Source organism: Phalangium opilio, unplaced genomic scaffold, assembly GCF_054372755.1.
Source record: "Phalangium opilio isolate 3A_F unplaced genomic scaffold, DU_Popi_V2 ptg000329l_1, whole genome shotgun sequence".
NCBI classification, from domain to species: domain Eukaryota; kingdom Metazoa; phylum Arthropoda; class Arachnida; order Opiliones; family Phalangiidae; genus Phalangium; species Phalangium opilio.
The window spans coordinates 430,273-444,612 of NW_028324226.1; the positions used below are offsets into that span (position 1 = coordinate 430,273).

Consider the following 14,340-nt stretch of genomic DNA (forward strand, 5'->3'; position numbering starts at 1 on the left):
GATTGGCGTTGGAGAGGAAGTGACGATAGTGATGAGTAATGCGAAAGGGAAGGCACTTGATGTTGACGTGGCGAAAAGGAACTGAAGGTCGACGCACAGCTCGAGAGTAAATCGGGTGAGGGTACGAAAGGTGCAGCGAGATAGTTTAGGTGAGACCCTTCCGAAACAGCTGAGAGCGGAATTAGTTTTTTGGCGCAGACGCAAATGGTGGCAAACTTGCCAACGGTATAGCAGTGAGTTTTGAAGCGCATGGTGACATAGACATTGTTGTAACAGTAGTTGTAGCGGTAGCGGACGAAGTTGAAGTAGCACGGGGCGAATGAACGATGGATCCCTGACGTATTACAAGATCGGTTTCGCCCCCAGCACGGCGACGTTTAAGCGCCTGGCGCAGTTCAAAAAATCTTCGCTGTTCATGCGGCGGTCTATCCAGCGAATAAGAATAATTGAATCCGTAATGACGATCCTTGCGTAAGGCATGTAGGCGAGAGAAAAAGTATCGACGGTCATGAACCGTCAGAAAACGAAAAGCCAATGGACGCGGCCTTTGAGAATCCTTTGAAAAACGCCCCAAACGAGAAAAGTGAACTTGCTTGATGTCTGAGACAGTATAACCGCTGTCGCGCAGAAGATTCTTGCAGAAGTTCTCGTCATCATCAAGTGAATCATTATCGGCCACGCCATAGATCAAAATGTTACGCTTGCGCCGCTCAACATCAAAACGATCAGTGGTGTGGGATCCATTGACAACGGAACCCCCGTCAACCCGAGGAAGTAAACCCTCTGCGCCAGTTGATGGAGTCGAACGAAGAGAAGCCTCGAAGTTTGCCGACAATTCTTGTAGGCCTTGCGAGTTCGATTCACTTTTAGCACCCACCGAGTGTAGCTCATTTCGCAGGGACTTCATCTCACGGCGAAACTCATCCAGGTCAGATACAGCAGTCGAGGTCTTACAAGACTGACAATGAAGTTGCAGCGAACGAGAAGTATTCTCGCAAAGGACTCTGACAGAGTTAAGGTCACCTTGCAGGGAAGTCAATGAGTTGGTAATCGAACGAGAATGATTGTGAAACTCCTCAGAATGGCTGGAGAGTTCCTGTGGTAGCTTCACTATTTCAGGAGGCAAAGAACCTCCGGGTGAAAGTCCGGCACACAAAGTTTGAAGCGCAGCGAGAGATTCTTCGACGCGTCGTATGGCGGACATATTGTCATTCACAATGGTATGTAGATCTGGAGCCAGGAGAACACAACTTGGGCAAAGAAACGGTAAATGCTTAGCCTGGGCGGTATCCAGACTGCAGTGGTCCTTGCAAAGGCTGTCAGGCAAATGAACGCACCCAGAATGGCAAAGAGAACGACACAAACCGCAAGTAAACGCAGTTTGTCCCTCGCCAACATTCAAAGAACACATCGAGCACACTCGATGGTCGCTTGAGGTAGTGTGTTGAGTAGTAGTCGTGGAATTAACGGACGACAACGCCTTGAGAACCGACCGACCCCGGGTCATAATGGAGCAATCGAGGTCAGAATCTGCGATAGTGGAGACAACTGAAGCGGATAGAGAGCGTCGTCGAGGCATAGCAGTGGTTGCAAGGTTATTGTAAAATAAAAGAAATCACTAAGCCTTGGCCCGAGAAAAAACGAGTTTGAAAGTTGAATTTAAATTTAAAACGGCACGAGCAAAAAAACACGCGACCGTCCGCCGCGAGAGTTCTAATTGTTCAGTCTGCATAGTGAAACATTCAGGAAATACTTCCGAATGATTTTAAAATTCAAATTAGGTTCAGATTTTAAGTATAATTTTAAACATGGACTGCCGACCAATCGCGTAACGCCCTGCCTTTTTGTTAACAAAATTCTCGTGGCACGTTCCGTTTTGAATGAAATTTATCACGAGATTTGATAAAATTAGGCGCGCGACGTGAGAATCGTGGCGCGAGACATGGAGAATGCCACGAGAATTTTGTTAACAAAAAGGCAGGGCGTTACGCGATTGGTCGGCAGTCCTTGTTTAAAATTATACTTAAAATCTGAACCTAATTTGAATTTTAAAATCATTCGGAATGTTTCACTATGCAAACTGGTCTTAAGATTGGTAAAAGAATCGATAAAAAAATCACTTGATTTTCTACTTCACCCTCCCTTTAAAGCGATTTTTTTGGCGTTCTATTCTAGGTCCCTAGGCCTAAATCTAGTGTGAGATATCTTCCCCAACGGTTTTTGGAAATTTATCGTACTTGCTAAAGGGAATTTAACTCTTTATGATGACGGACAATATTTCCAACTTCCCTTTAAAACGTAAAGGTAAACTTCCCTTTAAAACGCGGGATAGGAAATGTAGAAAAGAATAAAAATTCAAATTTGTTTTCCGAAGAGTTTTAACTTCGGGGAATAATAGAGTGTGATTTGACAAGAATATAACTGACCTGACAGATGCTAGGATAGTCGCGGCTACAATCAACGTGATGAAAGATACGGAATATCCGACTTTCGCAATGGTTTTGATGGTAAGGATATGTGGCTGTTCCCCGAAAGAAAATATAAATTTACATATTTTAGATGTTGTTTTCTATTCATGAGAAATATTTGAATTGCTTGTAAAGGGTAGGGTGACCACTGGAAATTGTAAGTTCCTTTAGGAGGAAATTCATCCTTCAAATATAGGAAAATTTAGGCGGAAATTGGTGTAAAATATAGGAAGAAATTGGTGTAAAATATAGGAAGAGATTGATGTAAAATATAGGAAGAAATTGGTGTAAAATATGGGAAGAAATTAGTGTAAAATATAGGAAGAGATTGGTGTAAAATAAAGGAAGAAATTGGTGTAAAATATAGGAAGAAATATCACTATCACGAAATATCTATCAGTGATAAATAATTCTATAGGTTATGACAATTAACTATTTGTTTTTGGTTTTTTAACAAATTAAGACCTTCATTGGGGATGGTTAAATTTACGAGCATATCATGATTTTCGTTTTCAATTTTGATAAGCTGGTTATAAAAAACCATACCGAGTTCAAATTATAGGAGAACATAGGAATTATCATGACATTATAGGAGATAATACAAAGGACTTAAAAATATCGGAAGGATGGTCACCCTGAAAGAGGGATCCAATAAGACAATTCGAAAGGATTAAGACTTACTTGAAATACTGACGTATTGAGAAGAATGAATTCCTCCTCATCTTTCGTCATACATTCAGTGTAATTAGACCATGAAGAATTGGTATTTTCATTGATCCACCATTCCCCGTCAACTGTGCAAAGACGCGACGCGTTTCCTGAGACAAATAGGGACAAATTTGCTAAATACTCGAGATATAATAAGTTGGTGACTCTTTATACCTAATAGGTTGAAGCCATGAATGTAAGATGGACAGGGGACAAAGACATTATGACCGGCAGGGACATACGGCCAACAGACGGCACCGTCAAAAGTAATAGGACAGTGAAGACCTATCATAGAATAAGTCCATTGAAGTATTGTATTTATGGAACAGTTACAAAGATGTAGAAGTGATTTGATTTATATTCTAGAGATTGTACGACCGCCATGACAGTTGGACGTCAATATGACCTTGACCTCACGCGCAATCTTATTTCTTTTAAAGTTATATTGTGTAAAGTATAGTACCCAATAGTGATTAATTATGGCTCTGTATGTTTCCTAAATTACGTGTCATAAAAGTGGGTATTAAAACTGACCACTGGGAATGACTTCGGTTTGTTTCTTAACTTCACATTTATACTCTTCTATTTTCAACAGCGCCCTCTGTTTTAGTTCCGTGCTGACGTCACTCTCCATCCCCTGGAATCCCTGGAAATAAAAATAAAATCCAAAAAGTTTCTAACTAAATTAAGAAAGAGCCCTATGAAATTCCTCACCTCAAGAAAAATATTTAATTACAAAGATAAAGAGAGAAAGAAATTAGTTTCCAACGGTGGCGGCTCTTTTTAAGCTCGTTAAAAATTTTCATTTGGCCCTTGGCAATTGAGCCCAAAGTCCAAGGTTTAAAATAATCCACCTAATTTTTAAGCCTATTCAATTTTGAAGGTTTAAATTTAGTTTCCAGATTCAAATGCCATTTAGGGTTAAACTCGTTAAATGGGGTATTTCGATTGAAACAATTGTGTACTTCAATTTATATTTGTTCGAAATAATATGGTTGGTAGGATCATCAAACAACTCTCGATTCTCTCGAATTTAATCGAAATAGTCTTTATTTTATTAAGACTTTGATTGAACCAAGGCTTAACAAACAGCGCGTGACCTCCCTATATGGAAGGATTAAGTAAAGGAAAAAATTTCCCGCCAAGAAAAGTAACCGAAAATTTTCACGAGCTGGCCTGTAAGCACGGTTCACCTTTTAAGCTTTAACGACTACAAAACACCGGTTCAGTCTTCTATTTCCCTTCCTCCCTAACTAATCGTAATTAACCGTCCTAAGTTGAACGTGGACTAAAAGTAAAGCTTTACACTGATTGGTTCTCTATTTGATCTTTAGTTTCCAGTGTTCTTTAAGCTCGCACGTCTTCTTCCTTTTCGTTAGAAGGTTAAAACTTTGAAACATTTTTCTCTCGTTCTCTTTCAGTTAGGCCTAACGCAGTTAAGCCTAAATCCATTAGGCTTAACGGATCGTAAGGATTGTTTGCCTTTTGACTCTAATTAAGTGATATTATTGATAGGTTTCAAAAGGAAAAAAAGGAAGCCCGGTGAAAGATTTAGGTCTAAAATTGTTCGAGGACACCCAAGTAATAACACAAAATACAGGAATAAATCCTTAATTGATTGCGCGATTCTAGGGACAAAGGTTTAGGGAATAAATTACACTCGTTCAACCGTTAACCGCGAACACTTTTGACGTCATTTTTCTCCCGCACAAAATGCAATTAAAAGGCTAGGCGTCTTTGTTCCGTTGTATCACAATCTACAAGTAACATAAACGAGCAAAAGTATGACAAATCTATATATATCATTAACTTTCAAATAAAAGAGCTTATATTATTTAACGCCTTATCTTTGTAACGCATTAATAATACTGTAATACTTGTGTCTATAATATTACTTCTGGTGTAATCACCGCTGTAAAGATAGTGTATGGAGATTTGGTCAGTTCCCTAATTAATGACCATAGCGGGGATCCGAATCTAATCTATATTATTAGAAAAGATGATTTTTTTGATCAAAATTAAGAATTCGTTCAAGGAATTAACTCGAATACAATAGACGATGCTATTATGGTTTTTTTACATAGCACTCTAGGCTTCTCTGAATTCTACAGAGCTGGGTGGACAGATATTTCCCTAATTCTCCAGTCAAGATATCCCCCCCCCCTAAAAATATTCCTAATTTTGAAAGAAAAATGAGTTTTAAATTAAGTTTGCAAAGTACATAAACCTAGGTTGGATTTAAAAATAATATAAAACTACAAAGGCATTAAAACAGTGCGAGTAAACTGCTCCTAAATAGAATATTAAATTATTATTTCTTAACGTAATGTTAAGCAAAATTATATTTAAATTAAATTAATACCTACGCAGGGTTCATACAATACGTACGTTAATAATAAATGAAAAGTAAATAAACATTTTTTAATCAACAGCCCCTATACGTTCGCTTCGCCCTTGACACGGGTGTGCTGCGGGTAAAACATTTCTACAGGCGCCGGTAGGAATAACGTGAGCCAATTTCCCCCTTAATGTTGGCTTCCCTAAAATGTACCTAAAATTCTATAAATAAATTTAATACGAAGGTAACTGTATTTTATCACTCTGGAGGTTTAAGTTTATCATCAGAAAAGTCGTAAAATTAAGTTTATAAACAGAAGCCCAGTCCCATTCCCGCGTTTTGCGTTAGGCTTAGTTAAGCCTGAAATAAAATTAAACACCTTAAAACTAACATTTCTATCCCTTGAACCCATGAGAGAAGAAAAAAAATCGTTCAAAATTTGAAGATGTTTTCTTTTAGAATTTTCCAATTTCCTTACGCTTCCCAAATTTTCTCCCTGTCAAATTTGAAATGTTATTTTTAACCCCGTTCTTAAGCCTCGGTTCTCTTTAATAAGATAAAAATAATAAGGAATGCAAAGGCTTCGCGGAGTAATACTTCACTAAGTTTAATATTTCGCTGCAATATGACAGACAACTTAAGTACTTAGTAAAAGCACTCTGCTAAGCCTAATTTGTGGTGACGTGACCCAAAATTTAAAATATCAAAATGGAAACGCAATTTTTTTTTAAGTTTAGTTAGACTTATTTGATTAGTAATATGTATTTATCAAACTTAAAAAGAAATAGGCTTAAATTATGGGGTTAAGGGTCAAATATTATTCGTGCAAAGGCTTAGAAGATGGTGGATTCTTCATTTTTAATATTCAAACCGATTTTTTAAATCGATCCTAAACCTTATCAATAGAAAAAAGGGTAGAATTAGGCTTAACACCACGAGCGTGGTAACATATTGTCAATTCTAACGAGCTAAACAGGCGACCTAACCCCTAAATCAGGCTGTATTTACAACAAACCCAAAACGATCGAGCCAAGGCTTATCAGAACATCTTAAGCCTTGGATACGGTATAAATTTCGGTTGCAAATTGAAGGATAGAGACCTTCCGACTTTTATCGCTTGGGGAATCTTATTAGCATCGAAAGAAAGGCTTAGGCAATTGCAACTTCAAGAAGAGCAACAAAAGCCCGCCCATACCAACGAAAGAAAAAATAAAACGGGGGACCCCAAGTGTTAATTTTGGCGCGAGTCTTAGTCGCTTTAATTTCTTTTCAAAGTTTCTTATGACTGTCGCTCTTAGAGAAGCTTTATTACAAAAAGTTTTGATTAGGAATTAGAACAGTATATGACATCTTTCTATTAATTACTTTTTCCGCTAGATAGCTCTTTGAAGAAATAGAAATTGGAGCGTAGGATATCAAACTTCCCAATTCTTTCAAAACATAAGATAAAAAAACTGTCCCTTTTGTAATCGACTAACTTAATGACAACAATAACTAAGCTTGCTCCTCCCCCCTTTTCATAGAAATAAAAATAAAGATACGATGCACTAAAAAAGAAGAAGAAAGGACCAACTAAAAGCCGGCAACTGGGGACATTTCATAAATGTTTTCACAAAAAAAAAATAAAGTATTACACGCAATAGAGAGTTTAAGATCACGTGTTTTTATTCACAACGTGCTCTCAATTATTAAAGCACGCGAAATTTCAAACTTGAAAGGATATTTATGCACTCGCATCCAGGGACAAACCTTACGATATAGTGCACTACTACACGTTGATGTACAAATGTTACCTTCTTAACCTCTCTACTATTTCTTAAACTCTCTATAGGGAACAAATTGAGCTTTTTCTTCCTCTAAGAACGAAAAAAAAAAGGAAAAAAAAAGAGCAAGGGATCTTAGTCGAATCCTTTTGGGAATCCTCAAAGGTTCTAGAAACATGGTACACTTTAGCTGTCCCTGGTCAACTCGAGGGTTAAAAGTTTGCCTACGTTTCCACAAGCTCCATTCATATTTAATTCAGAGTTGGGCAATATACGCTGACCTATACTCAATATCAGTTTGGGTAGACTTGATTTTATATACTAAGTTAATTTGGACCTACAGAAGAAGATCTTACGGAAACATCAAAGTGGGTTTTAACAATCCCACGTTTCTAATCCTAAATTTATCTTTTTGTTCAAACAAAATAAATTGAATTAACTTTTTAAGTTTTATTTTAAAAAACGGTCTAATTTAAAATTTAATTTAGTCCTTTAAAGTAAGTTAGTAGAAATTAAAATGGAAAAATTAATATTCATGAAAACATAAAGAGATTAAACTCGATGTAGGTACCAAGAAGAAGGGGAAAAACAAGCGAGAGAAAGGGAGTTTCCTCTTTGAGGCAGGTCATCCTTTGTCACTATTCCAGACTAAATAGGGTCAACATTTCATCATTAAGAAAAGGTCAACAGGGTCCGGCCTCCTTGATCTATGGACTGACCAAGGCCATAATATACGTCTTCATTAGAATCAATTGACGTCTCTTATATCATCCTTACAGTAAGATTGAAGGCTTTCTTATGTATTGTAATAATAAGAAAGAATATATGGGTATTTTCAATCTTAGGTGGTTTACCTTCTACAGGAAGCCCAGCCAAAAATTTAAATTACTTAAATAAAAAAAAAAGGATTTTTTTCAAAAGGAATTATAGGATTTCATATGACAAAAAAACGCGTGTTTTTTAATGATAATATAGACTAAAATGCTAGTATAAAATACTATTTTGGCTTAAACTATGTAGAAAATAAAATAAATACAAAAATAATGGATTTTACTTTGAAAAGAGGAACTTAATTAAAATAAAATAGATAAAATCCTGTGCAAGCTCCGCAATTGTGGTGTCTAATCAAATGTGATCGCGATAAAAAGGGCGAAATTTTGATGCTAATCTATACATGAAAACTTCGACTAAGTCAAAAATATAGGATATTATAGGACTTTTCATAAAATTATAGGACAGGAAAGGATAGATACAAAAATATAGGTTTTATAGGAATTATAGGACGGCTTGGCTCCCTTATTCCAAGAAAGTGCTTGAGTACTGAGAGTGAAATTTGGAAGATAAGGAACCATTTTTAAATTCCACTCCCCTTACAATTACTCTCTTATCTAATTTAAGTTTTACAAAAAGAGAAAACAATCTGAATGAAATCCCACATAGTTGTATCATGGATTTATAATAGAAGCTTACGCTTCCTGGATATTCCACTCGCCTTAAAACGCGCACAACATTTATGCCATAAAAATTCGCGCGCGTGGGGACTGGGGGGCTGATGACGTAGAAATTGAGGCAAATTCAGAGGGGGTGGAAGTTTTTCACGCGATCGAGTTCTAATTTTTAATAGCGCGCGAGAAATAATTTTTAGAAAAGCGCGCGCACACGCGCTCCGAGAGAAAAAAGTTTGCCTCAATTTCCACGTCATCAGCCCCCCAGTGCCCACGCGCGCGAATTTTCATGGCATAAATGTGTTTAAAATCAAAATGCTTTACTGAAGGCTACAGTGAAATATCCAGGAAGCGTAAGCTTCTATTATAAATCCATGGTTGTATCGTAAAAATGGAATGGTCATTCGTATAAGAACGAACGTAGAACAACCATAAGGGTTTATTGTTTAGCTCTTGGGGTCCTTTTGGTATATACATAACAAAGTGACGTAGATAATCATTTGGTTTGGGGGCAGTCAGTGTTCCACGGATATTATTATTTATATAGAAGGATAATGGGGGGAAAGGGGGGAGCGGAGGTCAAGTCTAAGCCTCGGTCTGAGAGTCTGTAAGATACGGAACATAATTTTGAAAGGCTCTCTTCTGTTCTCTTTGCGTATTTCACCCTGTCGCTCTCGTATTTTTTCGTTAGAATGGGAGGGGGAAGTAGAATACCGAAGGACTCGTAATCTTTTTACGATGGGGATGCTTTTACTCCGGAAGCCTTCCTCCTGAGAAAATTAATTTCCGTTTTCTGAGTTTTCGGAAGCTCCGTAATTCATCTCGCGAGTTTTCCTACAATACTCGACATATTCCTCTAACAATGCTCCAATGAAAACATAACTATATTTAGACAAAGGAATGATTATAAACCACTTTCTTATTTATACGTTAGGCTGTTAACAATAAGGGATAATTACATCAACACCCCCCTCTAACCCATCACAACAATGAATGGGGTCGCGAGCAGACGACATCCAAAGAAACCTTAAGATAACGCGGTTATAATTAGGCTTAGTACTCGAAAACCATTCAAAGATCGGCGCGTATACAAAAATCTCATTTTCTATGAATGAATCCGCTTTACAAAGAAATAATCGTTTTCAATTTTGAATAAAGCTGTTTCGTTTGCAAACTTTAAATAATGAATTTGGAGAAAATTTGATTAAAAAAATATTTTGGAGAAAAGAAAAAGCGACGAGTAATTTTCTCATCTGAATTTTTTTTTTCTTTCGTCATCCGCCAGCTCAATTTACAAGTACACTATTTAGGATATAGATAAACCTTCTAGCGTTTAAGAAAAACTCAAAGACTCAAGAGTGCAGCTGCATGCCTTTGGTAAAGTATTTTCTTTAGAGGCTGCAACGTTCTTCAGAGATAAAATTCTACGATTTTCTTATGCAAAGGAACTTCTTTCAAATTCAAAAGTATTTATTTGCAAAGATCGAGTTACCGTCATGGTTGGGTGTATTTTCCCGATTCTTTGAATAATATTTTACTTCTTTTAATCCGATGCCAAAAGTTTAGAAGCAAATTTGTACAATGTGGCCAACTCCAAAGTTTGTTTAGAATGAATTTTTAAAAAATGTTTTCTAGCGATATTAAATTAAAACTAGCCTAGATAAACTTGGAAAATCACAGTTGGTCGTTTCAAAGTCGTCTAGTTCCAGCAAACTTCTAAATTTACCTTCAACTGGACACGTAAAAAATTTAAATTTGCATGTACCCTTTAAAATGGGGTACATTTATAATGACTAGAGTTTATCTAGATCCGCTGTAAAGGGAAGATAACCCATATTGTCCCAAAAGAAGGTTATAAATATTTTACACTTTCTTTTACGAGTAAGGATTTGTCTAAACAAGGACGGTAAATTATTGAGCACCACTATTCACCATAGCATCTTCAATACCTTATACAAGCTGACCATTATGATATACAGGGTGTTTCTGATAATTCTGCTATAAATTAAGGGGGATGTTATTTGGACGAACGATTTTGAGTCAAAAATGTAACTATGACATTTTTCCGTCCGGGTTTCGACTTGTGATTTGAGTGTTTTAGGGATGACCCCTTAATTAAATTAGAAATCAATGTATTTCAGTTTCTTAATTAAATTTAAGGGGTCATCCGTAAAATACTCCAATTATAACTTGAATACAGTGGCCCGGAAGGCAAAATAACTCAAAATCGCACGAAGAACAACACCCTAAATTTATGCCAGATTTATCAGAAACACTCTGTGACCTTACACGAGGATATCACCTGATTGGTATGCATGCTTTTCTGTCCAAATCATTTTTGTGGTTTAGAAAATAAATTATGACAGTACAGGTGATATTCCCTTGAAAGTTTAGTTAATGCCATCCTCTCCTGAATTTTTAATTTACGAGTAACTGCCCAGTTCAAAAATGCCCCCTTTTATGGCATAGCAACTAAGCCTAAATTTCCAAGTACAGTTGGGTTGCTTCCGTTAATCTCAGGGTCGCATTTTAATCTCGTTATTATAAAGTACCCCCTCTCCCTAGTTAGCTAAATAACATTTGAAAGCCGGCTTGAAAATCCCTTTCTGTAGGATACAGATTTGACTCCCCCCACCACTTCTCAAAGACTAAGTGTAATTAACCATCCGATTAATTGGCTTCGTTTTAGAAGCTCGAGAAGGTTAGTTGGTTGTCGCCAAGATTTCAACTCGAGTTAAACATCCCCCGAGGGATAACAGAAAACTTCGCTCCACTTTCGAGCGTGATTAAATTTAGTATCGAAAATCGAGTTGTGATTTTAGACATACTGATTTTACAGTTGTTGAGAATATAAATTTCAACGAGTCTAAGGGTACGTCACCTTGAATCTTAATTTGCGGTATCGAGTTTTGATATTAATTTCATATTGATTGACGTGTATTTACATCGAGCGAAAATTTCAAAATTGAAAACAAGGTCAAAAGAATACGAACTCTCAGAGCACGTGGCATATAGCTTCTCAAGAAGCAATTTGGTAAAAAGCGCGCGAGCTTCTAAAACTAAAACTATCCTTAAAGGGAGGGTGAAGTGGAAAATCAAGTAATTTTTTATCGATTCTTCTTCTAATTATAATTTTATTAATAAAAAGGCAGGACGTTACGCGATTGGTCGGAGGGGGATACATCAAATTATTCTTAAAATCTGAACCTAATTTGAATTTTGAAATCATTCGGAGGTATTTCCTGAGTGTTTCACTGTGGAGACTGGTCTTATAATTAGAAGAAGAATCGATAAAAAAATCTCTTGATTTTCCACTTCACCCTCCCTTTTAAGGAATATTTTAAAGCACTGGGCAAAGCACGTGACTTTATTCCTCGAGAAACAATTAGCTTAAAAACGCGCGAAATTTCTAAATTCAAAAAAAAAAGGCTTAACAAAAGGAAACCAGTTCAAGTTGTATGAAACATATTTAGAAAACGGAAAAATAGTAAAATAAAAATAAAAAAAATATTTTGACGGAAAAGAAACAGACTGAATTGATAAAATAAAACAAGTGATACGATAATTTACGACCGTATAGGATATTTTCTATTTTCTCGCCCGCTCCGAGGCTTAAGGTAAACTGAATGCCACTGTCTGTAATATAGCAGGAAAAAAATGAAAGATGGATGACAGGAGTCCATTCTATTCCTTCTTGAAGACAGTTACGCGCCTATTTCCTGGGTTATCTTTATTTTATCTAAGCCTAATATCTCACACACTGACTGACTCGATAAGAGCGAAAGAAACTCGGGGGAATATTGATTGAACTATTTCAATGAAACATTTATTTTTATACAACGAAATTCACTGGTAGCCTTCTCGGATATTTCTTATGATAGAAACCCTAGCAAGGAATGGATAGAGTAAATCAACTTTGAAATATGTTCAAGACGTTAAAATTGTCAAATTTAAAGAGCTATATACGATTTCTACGTAGCCACAATTTCAAGTTTGTCCGGGTTTAGGTCATCGGGTCACGAATAGAGCATTGGTAATAACTTCTGATATCTTTAGGTACCTTGTTTGTTTGTTTATGCATATTCTCAATTCGTTAATGTCCGAATTTGATTTACCAAACTAAATGATTGATATCAGTAACACTTCATTTGAAGTGGTTTGATTGAATTATTTTCAAGATTGGGAGGGTGGCGAACTTCTAGCCATTAAATTAAGCTTATTAAGGACATCATATATTCTAGACTCGTAACATATTTTACCTTTATGTTTAACCCCTAATTGAGCATTGTTTTATTGAATTTTAAAGTTGTAAAAAAATAATTATCTAAAACCATCATCATTAACGTTCAGTGTGTTCATAGATAGGAATTAAACTCTTTCCTCGTCTCCCGTTCATAATTTAGCTAATTGTAATTAAGCTGAAAGTATTTTAAACCCAAGACCGTAAAAGGAAAAAACAAAAAACCTATCAATTTGGTATCTTAAATTTCAATTACAGCGAGTATATTAGATAATTAAGTTAAAAGTTTCGAGAATGTTTTGATCGTATATACGACCAATGGGAATTCAGTACAGACGAATCTTAAGATATTTATTTCAAGTTTGAAGAAGCCTTCCGTGTCGCTTACACCAAAACAAACAAACTTGAGGTCAGAATTTGAATTTCAAAATTACCCAAACCAAAGACCCTATGGGGACGAGTTACACATCCGAATACGTCAGGTCAAAAAGGTCAAAAAGGTCAAAAAGGTCAAAATATGTTATTCACGCCCAAACAAACGAACTGAAAATCTTAAGGGACAGGACGATACCGTCACCCCGTCTAAAAGCTTGAAGGAGAGGAGCGGTAACCTCCATACCTATAACATTGCAGTCTGTACCCCAATCTACAGAACTGCAACGAAGTCCTCCCTGCATCATCTGTGGGCGTTTCGGCAGGGTCATAAGGTACGGAAACGTAAAAGACGCCCCCTTTGTCCTAAAAAATAACTATAGTTCTCATACAAATACAATGGCGCTACGCGGCAGCACTTAACAATCGCCTACCAAAGGGTAGGGGTGTGAGCGAGGTACACTGGGAGACTTTCATTGCCTCAGATCGCCTATCATCAATACCGCTCCATCTTACATCTTTCTCCCAGCTAAAATCCCCCCAGTATTTCAGCAATCTCAAACATTGTGGACAGATCAAGCAAAACTTCTTTTGAGTAAAATGTCGCTGTACCTTTCGTTAATTCACACTCCCCCTCCTTATTTCTATAGCTTTAAAAGCACCAGAGTAATACTCATACTCCGTGCGCATTACAGGTCTGACACTTATCATACCGAATATGTTCTCGTCGGCAGAACTTTAACGTTGTGATTGATCCGTTCCACACTGTATATCTTCAGATAAAACGTTATAAAATTATTTTGTGGACAGCTATCTTACCTATAGAGAAGAAATAAAATACGGTGCATGGCCATAGGAGACACGCATGTTATAAAATGTAGGGCATGTCATAAGAGGTTTGTGATATAAAACTTACAAGGAAGACGTTCTATTTTCAATTATTTTTTGTGATTATATAACAGTATTTCAATTCTGGAGCTTGTGATACGAGCGGTCTACCAGGATA

General features: G+C 36.6%; 1 protein-coding gene across 7 annotated transcripts in view; it reads right to left on the reverse strand.

Moving 5' to 3' along the window:
* The window catches only part of LOC149610149 (parathyroid hormone/parathyroid hormone-related peptide receptor-like), a 28,562-nt gene that overhangs the window by 8,992 nt on the left and 5,230 nt on the right, over positions 1–14,340 (reverse strand). For all 7 annotated transcript variants that reach the window (XR_016376804.1, XR_016376806.1, XR_016376805.1 and 4 more), the window contains 4 exons: positions 3,711–3,822; positions 3,351–3,461; positions 3,150–3,286; positions 2,427–2,521 (listed from right to left, as the gene is read on the reverse strand). Coding sequence is in view for 4 of the 7 variants with exons in the window: in XM_089859614.1 (XP_089715740.1) it covers positions 2,427–2,521; positions 3,150–3,286; positions 3,351–3,461; positions 3,711–3,810 (443 nt within the window). In the remaining 3 variants the exon portion in view is untranslated. The remainder of the gene's footprint in view (positions 1–2,426; positions 2,522–3,149; positions 3,287–3,350; positions 3,462–3,710; positions 3,823–14,340) is intronic.